Source organism: Gossypium hirsutum, chromosome A13, assembly GCF_007990345.1.
Source record: "Gossypium hirsutum isolate 1008001.06 chromosome A13, Gossypium_hirsutum_v2.1, whole genome shotgun sequence".
In the NCBI taxonomy this organism is placed as follows: domain Eukaryota; kingdom Viridiplantae; phylum Streptophyta; class Magnoliopsida; order Malvales; family Malvaceae; genus Gossypium; species Gossypium hirsutum.
The window spans coordinates 4,497,398-4,509,966 of NC_053436.1; the positions used below are offsets into that span (position 1 = coordinate 4,497,398).

Consider the following 12,569-nt stretch of genomic DNA (forward strand, 5'->3'; position numbering starts at 1 on the left):
AATACGATGCTTTGGTAGTGAATAAAGAGTTAAAAAACAAAAAAAAAATGAAAATGAAGGAGATATATTTTTAAGTATCTATAGTAAAAATATCAACCTTGAACATACGTCTATAAATGAACAAATCAAATATAGCTATATATACCTATACCAACTATTCACAAAGTAATTCGTCGTTTCATTTTGAGCTCCACTAATAATAGAAAATTTTCCAAAACCACTGGTCGTGGTTAGGAAAGAATAATGAATATCACCGACTTTGTTTCTCAAATGTCCAAAATACAAATCAACACAAAATTCCAACAGGCAGGCTGCTGATTGCCGACTGAGTAAGCCCATGTATATAACATTCTATACAGACTAAATCTACATTCCTGTACATTTAGAATGTGAGATTAAATGAAAATTTCCTAAAACCCAACAAAACAAAAACATTCATATATATATATATATAGCACTGCTTACTAGTAATTTGGTATAGTAGTGAATGTCACAGGCAAAGCCAATGGTGCTGGTTGACTACATCGTTCTTCATTTTCTAAGCTTCCATGGATGTAATTGAGACAACAGCAGACTTCCTTCACAGAAATAGAAACCGTAACTTCCTATGCAACTTTAATATGTTTCTTTCCATGAAGATCCACCACAAGATCCCGCAGCTCAGGGAAAACTGATATGATTACAAGTTCTAATATCGCGTAAGCAAGTTGCTTCACACATATAGTTGACTGCATTCATAATGACAAAGTCAATACAACCAGAAAGTGAAGAAATTAGGAAAAACATCAACATCATGTTAGAAAATAGCAACTCAACCTGAGTGAAAAAATATATGTCTCTTGCACATCGTCTGTATTGCTTGTGCCCGATTAAGCTAACTAAGGCTGTCGGAGCTCCATCTGACAAAATTATTAACCGTTTAGTGGTTTTCACCAATAATCAAGTTCTAGCTCCAGGGAAAACATATATGAAACATGCTCAACAAATTTCACAATATAAAAATAATCTCAATAAACATGTTATGGACCACGGTAACCTAGACCCAAAAGGACTTCAGAAATTGTCATTAGAAATATAATCATTCAACTCTGGACCAAGGAATTGGATCATTCGAAGCAATGCTCATATGAGAATTGCAAGCATGTGAACCACAGATCCAAAAGTCACGGCAGGTCACCACTATGATCTGACAAAAACAAAGAAAAAAGTCTCACCAAAAAGCATCTTTTTAATGTTGCTTGCTCTACGAGCTGCCTCAAGTTGTTCCTCAAAGGACCCTGGTTTATTGACATTACCCCCACCAAATTGGCTGAAGTTCTGCGAAGGTGTCTGGTTAGGCTGAGTATTCTCGAATTTTCCCTGAATATTCCCTGCTTTTGAAAAGAATGTACCACCTGGCCACAGAATCTGGGCAAAAGAGGTTATTAAAAGAAAAAGAATATATGTGCATGGCTCTTCAAGAGACTTTTTACTAGGTTAACTACTGAGAAACAAATTAATCATTGTTCTCAAGATTGGGCTACTGCTGACAGCTAAGCCTCAGCCTGTGAAGTTCTCATTGAGAGACCAAAGTAGCCCAACCAATCAGTATACCTAGGGCTTTAAGAAACAGAGCCATCTAAAAGTTCATATGCAAGTAGAAGCAGCTCTTAATGAAAAAACTCGTGCTTTTACAGCATCAAATGCTGAACCAGACAACACTCAAAGTTAAACTGTCTCAAATTTGTTCAACTCTTACATCTTGAATCCATCGAATCCCTAGTGCAATAGTGTCCTCCCTCCGAAGCCAATAAATCTGCCTCAAAAGCCAGTCATCGATGGCATCCTCCATCACCAGCTGTAATATTTGCTTAGATATCCAGAAGACCTGTCTTCTGCATCAATGAAAAAATGCACGTTTATGCCAAATTATTCTGAAAATAGGTAATTTTATAACATCATAGCACGCAATTAAAGTTAAACAGGACCACATGGTCTGCAAGACTAGACAGTTGCCACTAGCTAAAAGGAAACCAGGAAAAAGCTTGAAGTATAACTAAACAATGGCAGCAGACTAATGCCTCTAAACCCATGCAAAGTTAGTGTTTTATCATGCAGCCTGTTTCAGAACAGACAAAGTAGTTATAAGACGCAAGACTAACTTCTCATAAAAGATAGAACAGAAAAGATGTAGTAATTGTTAGTTCTGAGATGGGTAATCAGCTCACCACATCAACCAATCTTATGCTAGGGAAACAAACATTAGAAACACCAAAGTCCAGGTACAATATTATTTTTAGGATGATCTTTATAATTACCAAATGGTAGAATATGGCATTTTAGCAATTAATTAATCTACAATTATGGAAATGAGGAAAAATTAGCTCACCTTAGCCAGCCTCTCCTCTTAAGCTGAAACACATTATCAACTAGATTCAGCAAAGGCACGCTCATGTTAGGAGGTGCCCACTGCAAAAAAAATCAATTGTGAACATTCAAATATTACAAGTGAAAGAAAAAAAAAAGAAAAGAGATCTTCAAAAATGGTGTAAGCTTAAATAAGCTGAAACTATTCAACCAAAAGATCACTAACAATAGCAATGGGCCACAGCCAGATAGACACCAAATGAAAGGTTGCGGTAGCTAGAGAATAGGTGCAACCAACAAAGAAACTTATTTTCCTTGTAATGATACTCACTTTTGGTTGAGATTCTTATGAATGCAATCCAAAATTTTATTGACCAAGTTGCAAAAGTTCTCAGTTTAGAAGAGTACTCTCACAAGAAAACAATTGAGATAAAGAATGATACCTCCGGGGGCATTCCAACTGGATCCTCCATATGGCTTGAGGTTGTGGGGAATTTTATTGCAGGAGAACCTTGCTGGCCAAGCAATTCAGTTTTAACACCTAAATTATGTTTCTCAGAGACTAAATTACCAGACTCTCCACTATGCTCTATCACCCTTGGAGGCAAACTTGTGTTCAACTCAAAGTCTGGATGCCAACCATGGCCTTGGGAACCAGATCTATCATCCTCATGACCATGGCTACTATCTTTATCACCTTCTTCGTTATCAGAAGCACTATGCACTGTCTCCAAGTTACTTTGCCTTGAAATGTCTTTAGCAATCTCATCAGCACTCCATGACAAGGTCCTGCCAGTGACTGAAGAAGAGGCTTCACTAGGGGGAGAAGACAAATCAACAGCTTTGCACATTACGCCATCTGATACTCCTCTAAATTGGCGTACAATATCATCAGCAGCATCGTCCACATTGACTGTTCATACACAAGAGAATCAGAAATGGTCGGGAAATAATCTGAATAAAAAGAGTTATTGTATGCAAGAACAGCATGATAACCAGAAACAGAAATAACATACCTGCAAGGGTTCTCATCACTGATGAAGATTTTCCAAAAGAGTAATTCTTCAATACCAAATGACAACCACAAATAGAATGAGATGTCATTCATCCGTAAAAAAACACAATAGCACCCAATTTGATGCAAACAAGATACATACCTTTGAGGAAACACTTAAAAAGTCCCACACTTCATGTTGTTCAGCCACATTAGCTATAGACAACAGATCCTGCAAAAAGGAAACTTAATTGAAGCTCAGGTTTAAAAGTAAACATCCTACAATAAAGAAAGGTCAGGAAGTAAATTACTTCTAGATACTTGTCAAGCTGAATGCAACGCTGGTGAACAAAAGTGTCCTCGGTGCTTGACGAAAATATCCTTTTGGGAGGCAAGTGTAATGTATAATTAGGAATTTCTTTAAGATGTCGATGCAACCGTTCAAAATTCCTGTATCTGAAGATTAAAAAAAAAAAAATCAAATGAACAATTAGAGAAGAAAATAAAACAAGTTACCAGAGCTTTCAATTGCTCTCTTCTAATGACTACGTTCTGGTTTAAAACTATAAAGACTTTAAAATATCTAAGGGAATTAACTAAGAAAAGGCCCTTAAACAAATGACTTTCTCATTTAACACACACAAATATGTATAAGAAGTTGCGTGAGAAAAAAACCTTCTTTTAACAAACCAAGTTCTGTTTTCAGCATCTGTCACAGCGATTGAATAAACTGCAAATGATTTTGATCCAAGTTTTTCAACATATGCTCCAATAACCTGAAGAGATAGACAGGCATAGCAAATATGATTACAGATCACAGAATGTCTATGACTGCCAAGCATAAGAAGCTGTTTTCATTTATATCCCACGTCAAATATGGATTCAGCAGGCAGTTCAAATTTCAAATTCACAAAACTCGCAACAATATACACAGGCATGCTCACCCGACACCTAAGCTTCGGAACATGTGGCTCCTCATTGCGAAGTACTGTATTTGAGGTAATCTTACCCCTATATTCTTCAGTATGCCTGCCAAAATCAGGGCTGTAGAACTCTGAAATAATCGGCTCTCGAATATCTCCTGTAAATACCTTCTTAGTATCAGGTTCAACATTCAAATTGGAGCTACTACTGGATCTCTTAAGCCTACTTTTATTTCCGTCAGCAGATTGCTCACTAGCATCATTAAAATTGTTAATATGATGATCTCCTCCAAATGACGATGAGTTGTTGAATTCCGAGGCCAACTGTGTGCCTGCTGTGTTACCATCAAATAATTGAGCATCAAGATTTAAACCGGGCATTGTCTGCATCACAGTTTTCTCTTCACTTCCTGTAGAAGTTCCAACATTGTTGGTAGAGATTTCACTTCCTGAATACCCTGTCAACACAGCACTCTTTGTCACAAAACCCCTAGGAATAGCTTCTTGAAATCTTGCGTTTACATATTTTTTCTCCTTCTTTTTGTAGTTTCTTCCTTTTGTCCACATGTTTTCAAGATTTTCAGGGGCAAGAACTTCAGTTCTTCTCTGGGTTGCTGCCTCTAATTTTCGAGCCCAGTCAGCTGGTCGAGGCTGCACTGATTCTTCCTCGCATCTGTTAGAATCTGAATATGTTTCTTTCTGATCATCAAGTCTAGCCAATGTCAAATCAGTTCCCTGACTATTAAAGGACGCAATTTTGCATGAGGAAGAGTCATCACCACGGACTTCAACTGAAGACTGATCAAAACCTTCCACCACCTTAATCATACCATCATTAATGGCAAGTAGAACATATTCAATTACTTCATTGATACACCTGACAACAAAACATAATTGGAAAGAAAAAAGAATAAAGCATTTCTTAATGCAAGCACCAAATCTTATACCAAGGGCAAATGGAAAATCATGAATAACCTTTTAATTTTAAACACACTCCCTTCTTTTACCTACAGGGAGCAAGAGCAAGATTCTAACCAAGAAACCACTCTAGTTCCATAATGTCATTCCATGTAGGATGGTCTGTATTCTAACTGTTCCACTCTTTCTAAAAATCAAATAAAGACTACATAAGAATACATGTGGAAAGAAACTGTCAATATTGTTAACCTAAAAGTTTAGGCTAACTTGCTAAACAGAACTATAGTCTTAACTGAAGTATTAACTACATTCTTCGCTACCTTAAACTTAAACAAACAACAAACCATTGCTCAATAACCTACCCAGGGTTTGCCAAATTCAAAAGAGGTTGCACAACCAGGCAAGTAACAATCTCACGAGCAATAGTTCGAACCAAAGGACATTGAGCTTCTCGTGGTCTTAATACTACTGCTAAAACTCCACCAATAAGCCGTTGAATAACCTGAAAAATGAAAGTGTAAGGATATAAAACAAAAGCAAACAGCAAAATGCAGAGGCAAATTATGTTTTCATCGGAACACTCCACTCACACCTTGTACTCACTCTCTGGTGAAATCAGTGCAGGATGAAGCTCTTCAGAAACCATAAGATGGTGTTTCAGTCTTTCATCCCTTTCTTCAGATGACAATGTTACCATAACATCAACACCTATTGCAGCTTGGTTCCTTCTAAAAAGGTCCAAGTGATCTCCTATCAAATCAACTATATCCCTGAAAAATTAGACAACTGTTTGAAATCTTTGAGCTTTAAAACCTTTTGAACATATTTACAATTTGACAATCCTTCTCTTACTAAAACCCTACCGAGTTAGCAAATCAACAAGGTTTATCTCCTTCGCCCTTCCTGATATTTCACCAATAGCATCCAAAATTACATCTCGCATCAACTCAGGTGCCTCTCTATCTGGAGTAATCTCCGAATACCACAAATCCACAACAAAATCCCTAAGTATTTTATCAATAAGCTCATTGAGAGCGGCCTCCACCATAGGAGAATCAATTTTCCGCTTCCACTTGAGCGGAGGTGGTGAGCTGGAAAGACGGGAATCATTCACGGACAACTGTTTCTTCTCCAAGTGAGACAAATAACTCAGAACACGAACTGATTTAACTTTCCATTTGAACTCAACCTCATTACTCAAAATTCGCAATCCAGCAACAATAAGAATTGCTATAGGTAAATTCATCCACATCGATGTACTTGTATCTACATCCATTAACAAAAGCAGAAAACACAGGGAAAAAAAACTCGTAAAAGTTCAAAAATCACTTACGATCAATTCCTAATAGCAGAAATTAAACCACACTAACGTAAGATACTAATATAAAACCCTAGATGAACCAATTAATAGAAACTGAAAATCCAGAGTTAAATTTGGTTCCAATTAAACGGGAATTGTCCATAAAGCTTCAAGAAGAAACAATTCTAGGAAAATAAAGCATCCATGCGAAGTAAAAATAAAGCATTCGCCACAACAAACAATTTAAACAACAAATTCAAAAAGCTAAAAAGAAAAAAACTAACACGGAGCAAATAATTATTCTTGGAATCATATTAATTAACTTACGAGTCAAGGAGTAAGTTACGACAAAGGTAGCCAACGCCCACCAGACCGTCCGTACTTTGGCATCTTCGATCAGATCCTGTATCGTCTCCATCGATTTCATTTTCCAGTTTTTCTTTCGATCTTTTTTTTTTCTCCCTCCAATTTTTCTTTCCAATTCGCGGAATTCGATTCCTTGATTTTCAAGAATTTTCAATTCTTTCTTAACATGGAGAAAAATAAATAATCACCGGAAAATAATTTGAATTTTTTTCTTCGATTAGCTTCAGCAGGGTTTAATATGGAATTAGTCACGAACGAAAAAGAAAGAAAATAATAACAGACAAGAAAATTAGAGCATCTGGAATTTGTTTTTAACTAAATAAATTTGAAAATGAATATGGAGATTATAATCAGCTATGAATAGTAGGGTTATATAAGGTTAATATACCATTTGATGCTTAAGTTTGGCTTTAATGTTCAATTTAGTATTTGAATTTTTTTTCTCAATTTAGTACTTGAGCTTTCCTTTGATGTTCAGTTCAGTACCTAAATCAAAAGTATCATGTGGCCCAATGAATGATTAACATGTGTGCTCTAATAAAATACATAGGTACTTAATTGGAAGAGAAAAAAATTCAAGTTCTAAATTAAATATTAAAACCAAACTTAAGTACCAAAGTGAACATTTAAACCAAAATCAAATACATAAGACAAAAAAATGCTTAAGTACCAAAATAAATCTTAAAATCAAACCTATGTATCAAATAATATATTAATCCGTGGTAATATTTCTCTCGAATATCAATTAGCCTCTAACCAAATAATAATTTTGGAGGTTTTTTTTCCTTTCATTTCGATATTTATTTTCTCTGTAAAATTTTGTTTCAATCCTTCTATTATACATAAATTTATAATTTAATATTTATACGTTAATTTAATATAGTTTAGTTTTTTATTATTATGTTATTAGTTAGTTCAAATAATTAATATCGTTAACTATTATTAAATTTTTTACTTTTTAATGCAATACTTAAACTGTCCATGACTGTAATCCTTAATTAAAAATATTATACATGAACCCACGTCTTTCAAGTTATTGCAACATCAATTATTTTAATAAAATTAAGACTAAATCGAAAACTATTTTTAACTATTTGACTAATTAATAACATTATCAAAATAAAATAAAATATTATATTATATTAAATATAATGACTGAATTCTAAATTTAAGTATAATAGAAAGACGGAGGAAAAAACCCGAAATGGAGGAAAATATTAGCAGATATTAACTTTGCTAACATGGCATGTACATGACCGTCTACGTGTATGTCATGTCAGTAATTAATTTTTTTAATTCAAAAAAATTATAATATTTTAAAATTATCAGGAAAGAAATTTATAATTTTTAATATTTTTTAAAATTTTAAAATATTTTTTGAATTTTCTAAAATTTTAAAAATATAATATAATTTTAGGAATTTAAAAAAAATAATTGTTGAAGTCGCATTACACAAAAAAATATCAAATTCTATGTTTTTAAATTTTGTCGACATGATTATTCTTATCTTGACACGATCCCAAAACTTATTCAATTAATTTAAGTTATTTAAATTAGTAATTTCAACTTGTTTAATTTAAATTTTAAAATAATTAAAAATTAAATTAATTTTAGTTTAAAATAATTAAATTTGAAAAGATTTGACTTTCAAATTTAAATGATTTGAACTTAAAATTATTACAAATTCAAAAATCGAAATGATATAAAATAATTTATACTTAAAAATTGATCCAATTAAAAGTATATTTTTAAACTTAACTAAAAACTATAACATCTAACTAAAGTTTTGAATATTGTATAATATATCTAAATCATAAAAATAAAGAAAAATAAAATTTATCATAAAATCCAGAGTTATAACATATTAGTATATGTAAAAAGAATATTTGATGTAAGGTCAGTACATATATTTTATATACAATTAATTAATAATAAAATAACATATTATTATTGAACCTCATGTGATGGGTTGATGGTTAAGAGTATTTACTGCCCTAAGTGTGGTCTGTATTCGAGTCACGCTAGTCGCATTGGTTGTTTGCATTTTGTCCTATTATTATAATTCACAAAAAAATAACATATTACAAAAAAGATTAAGAGTTCAAAAATATCAAAAGTTTTTAAGGTTAACAAGTAGAAAGCAATTGGTTAAAATATGCTATCGGCTTTTTCTCTTAATAAATTTGAAATTTAGTCATTATAATTTTTTCAATTTTTAAATTTAGATCTATTTGTTAACACTATACAAATATTTTTTTATTAAATTTATTGGTGCAATATTTTAAAATAAAAAAGTACTTGTTCGGTGGCTATGTAACCAATAAAAATAATGTTCAACAAAATAATTCTAACTGTATAAATACTTGAATTTTAAAATCCGAAAAGTAGAGGTACTAAAGTTCTAGAAATAAAAGCGCAAAAATTAAATTCTAAATTTACAAAAAAAATGTAAAAACTTATGACATATTTTAAGCAAAATAATTATATTCACCAAATACTAAGCATGATTCAATTATCATTTGAAAATAAATTACATTTAATATATTAGTTTAATTCAAGTAAAAAAGTATTAATCTTAATTAGTATAATTAACAATGCTAAAAAATTGAACAAATTAATAATATATATAAAAATAGAATGACCAAATTATACTAAATTGAAGCCTAGAAACTAAATCTAGAATTTTAAAAATAGTAGGAGGACCAAAACCAGAATTTTACCTATTATAAACAAAGGGTAGAAGTACAATTCAATCTCGGTCGAGTGGTGGTTGCATTTATATCTATATACATGCGATACGTTTCACCTGTAAAATTACCGGAACTCCTAATTATATGTGAACCAGCAATCTTTTCGGTAACTAAAACAAGAACCCAACATCCCATTCGTCCTCTATATAAACTCTGTCTTACATCTCCATCAACAACATTGTCTAAGCAGCCTTGGGCATTCCAAGGTGAATAAATAAAATGGCAAGTCGTCAAAGTTTTCAGGCCTTCGGCTGCTTAACTTTTTTCTCTTGTTTTCTATTTTGTTCATACACACCCACTTTCGCATTAAACGACGTCGAACAATCTTACATCGCTCGACGTCAACTATTGGCACTCCGTGAGAATGGTGAACTCCTTGATGGGTATGAATATACGGTGAAAACGACAGAGAAATTCGAGAATGAAAGGCTTAGGAGGGCTTTCATTGCTCTTCAAGCATGGAAGAAGGCTATGTACTCTGACCCCAAGAACATCACGAGCAACTGGATCGGGCCCAATGTGTGTGATTACAAAGGAGTGTATTGTGTCCGAGCACTGGATGAGCCCAAATTAAAAGTTGTGGCTGGTATTGATCTTAATCATGCTGACATCGCCGGTTACCTTCCGGTGGAATTGGGGTTGCTGACCGATGTTGCATTGATCCATTTAAACTCTAATAGGTTTTGCGGGATCATCCCCGAGAGCTTATCCAAGCTTACACTTATGCATGAATTTGATGTTAGCAACAATCGGTTCGTGGGGGCTTTCCCCAAAGTTGTACTGTCATGGCCGAGCGTCAAGTATATTGATCTCCGATTCAATAATTTTGAAGGTTGTTTACCACATGAGCTCTTCGAAAAGGATCTGGATGCATTGTTTTTGAACGATAATCGCTTCACTTGCAACATCCCTGAAACAATCGGCAAATCGTCTGTCTCTGTTGTGACATTCGCCAACAACAAGTTCAAAGGATGTATCCCACGTAGCATTGGCAAGATGTCGAACTTGGACGAGATCATTTTCTCAAACAATAACCTCGGTGGTTGTTTCCCTCAAGAAATTGGATTGCTTCGCAATGTTACTATTCTCGATGTTAGCAAGAACTCGTTCGTGGGTAGCTTGCCAGCAAACTTTTCGAGCTTGGAGAAGGTTGACGTTTTGGATATTTCTGGGAACAAGTTGACGGGGAGTATGCCGGAGGATATTTGCAAGTTGCCAAGCTTGTCTAGTTTCAAGTTTTCTTACAACTATTTCAGTGAGGAGCATATGGCTTGTACAAAACCTGAAAGGAAGAACATTGAGGTGGATGATACTGGTAATTGTGTGGCTGGTCGGATGAAGCAGAAGACAGATAAAGAGTGCAAACAGGTGGTGAGTAACCCGGTTGATTGTAGCAAGGACAAATGTACTGGAGGGTCTCCACCTTCTAAGCCTAAATCACCACCACTACCACCGGTCCACTCCCCACCCCCACCAGTGCACTCACCACCCCCACCAGTCTTCTCACCACCACCACCACCAGTCCACTCTCCACCCCCACCCGTTCACTCCCCACCCCCACCAGTGCACTCCCCACCCCCACCAGTCTTCTCACCACCACCACCACCAGTCCACTCCCCACCCCCACCCGTCCACTCCCCACCACCACCAGTCCACTCGCCACCCCCACCCATCCACTCACCACCACCACCCGTCTACTCACCACCACCACCACCAGTCCACTCCCCACCTCCACCCGTCCACTCACCACCACCACCCGTCTACTCACCACCACCACCAGTCTACTCCCCACCCCCACCAGTACAATCTCCACCTCCACGAACTCCATCTCCTCGTCCTGTTGTGTCTACACCACCACCTACAAAAAATATTGTCCTCCCACCAAACATAGGATTCGAATACCAATCGCCACCTCCACCAATGTTTCCAGGCTACTAAATAGTACTACAGCCTTAACATCTTTGTATTGTATATTCTCACTCTCGGGTATAAAAGGAAAAAGAAAAGGGCCATAAATTACAATTCATGTCATTACCTTTTCTTTTTCACTGTTCTCTTGCATTTGCAATTTCTATTCAAATTGTAACATCAATGTGAAAGCTCTTATATTTATATATAAATCTTAATTACTACTAACTTTCATCTTTTCCCTCATAATCTTTTCTTAATATTGGAAAAACAAATATCAGCATGTTGACTTGGTTTCGGGTTGCATTAATTTCAATCCAATCAATTTCATTTTTGGATCATTTTTGTTTTTTTAAGTTGGGTTATTTTAGGTTTTTCCTTCAAGACTAACACTTAATTTTGAGTTACTTATACATGTTTTTTTAGTTCGAATCTTTTTAATTATTATTTATATGAAGGTAGGTTTGATTAGTTACTTTTTGCTCCTTATTCCAATTTGATGTCTGGTTAGTTTAGTTACAATAAATGAGTTCTTTTTTAGGAAAATACAAATTAAAAAATCTCTATTCATGACCTAATTAAATAGAAAGGATAATAAATAAATAAAATGATACAATAAATACTAAAGATTTCTTTTGAACCTTTAAATTGCTATTTCAATGAGTTGTTATTTATCAATAAAAATTAAATGCTTCCTAACAAATTTGACATTTTACATTGAATTAACCGCTTCACCTTCAATCTCGACGACTGACTAAAAAATGAGTTATTATGATTTTGAGTAAGCCGCTATGGTGAAATCGGTAGACACGTTGCTCTTAAGAAGTAGTGCTAGAGCATCTCGGTTTGAATCCGAGTGACGACATAGTATCTTCTAAAAGAGGTAGAATAAGTCCCAATTCAAGTTTTTAAAGAGAGCAAAGTTAAGAGAGAAATGACACACAAGACTTATTAACATAATTCTAACAATTTTATTTTGTAAACCCTTACTAGGGGTGTATAAAATTCGGTGGAAAAAGCAACCCAAATCAACTCAATTCGATTCTTTTGTTCGATTTAATTGA

The 12,569-nt window shown here is 34.5% G+C and overlaps 2 protein-coding genes across 4 annotated transcripts; one reads left to right on the plus strand and one right to left on the minus strand.

Moving 5' to 3' along the window:
- Positions 1-169: 169 nt before the first annotated feature.
- Positions 170-7,193, minus strand: LOC107941114 (uncharacterized). 3 transcript variants are annotated; one of them, XR_001695549.2, is made up of 16 exons: positions 6,809-7,165; positions 6,045-6,447; positions 5,774-5,951; positions 5,544-5,683; positions 4,285-5,140; positions 4,016-4,116; positions 3,652-3,796; positions 3,504-3,572; positions 3,363-3,408; positions 2,790-3,259; positions 2,369-2,448; positions 1,739-1,874; positions 1,215-1,407; positions 817-899; positions 466-728; positions 170-374 (listed from the first exon to the last, which is right to left on the minus strand). XR_001695549.2 is itself a non-coding variant. In XM_016874642.2 (15 exons), exons 1-15 carry the CDS (start codon positions 6,906-6,908, stop codon positions 606-608), a joined length of 3,123 nt encoding a protein of 1,040 aa, XP_016730131.1. In that variant the 5' UTR covers positions 6,909-7,193; the 3' UTR covers positions 170-605. The 3 variants fall into 3 exon arrangements, 2 of the variants coding, with proteins under 2 accessions (XP_016730131.1, XP_040940484.1); XM_016874642.2 differs by having other exon boundaries at positions 170-728; positions 6,809-7,193; XM_041084550.1 differs by lacking the exon at positions 6,809-7,165 and having other exon boundaries at positions 170-728; positions 5,774-5,967; positions 6,045-6,183.
- Positions 7,194-9,759: 2,566 nt separating this feature from the next.
- LOC107956037 (pollen-specific leucine-rich repeat extensin-like protein 3) lies at positions 9,760-11,733 on the plus strand. Its single transcript, XM_041084551.1, has one exon. It carries the CDS (start codon positions 9,817-9,819, stop codon positions 11,533-11,535), a length of 1,719 nt encoding a protein of 572 aa, XP_040940485.1. The 5' UTR covers positions 9,760-9,816; the 3' UTR covers positions 11,536-11,733.
- The last annotated feature ends 836 nt before the right edge of the window (positions 11,734-12,569 follow it).

Excerpts from the sequence above, each read along its gene's own strand:
- LOC107941114 (XM_016874642.2), bottom strand. The coding sequence starts at position 6,908 with ATGAAATCGATGGAGACGATACAGGATCTGATCGAAGATGCCAAAGTA. Across the intron at positions 5,952-6,044 it reads CTTGTTGATTTGCTAACTCG|GGATATAGTTGATTTGATAG; the intron begins GTAGGGTTTTAG and ends CTAATTTTTCAG. Across the intron at positions 4,117-4,284 it reads TTCCGAAGCTTAGGTGTCGG|GTTATTGGAGCATATGTTGA; the intron begins GTGAGCATGCCT and ends CTATCTCTTCAG.
- LOC107956037 (XM_041084551.1), top strand. The coding sequence starts at position 9,817 with ATGGCAAGTCGTCAAAGTTTTCAGGCCTTCGGCTGCTTAACTTTTTTC.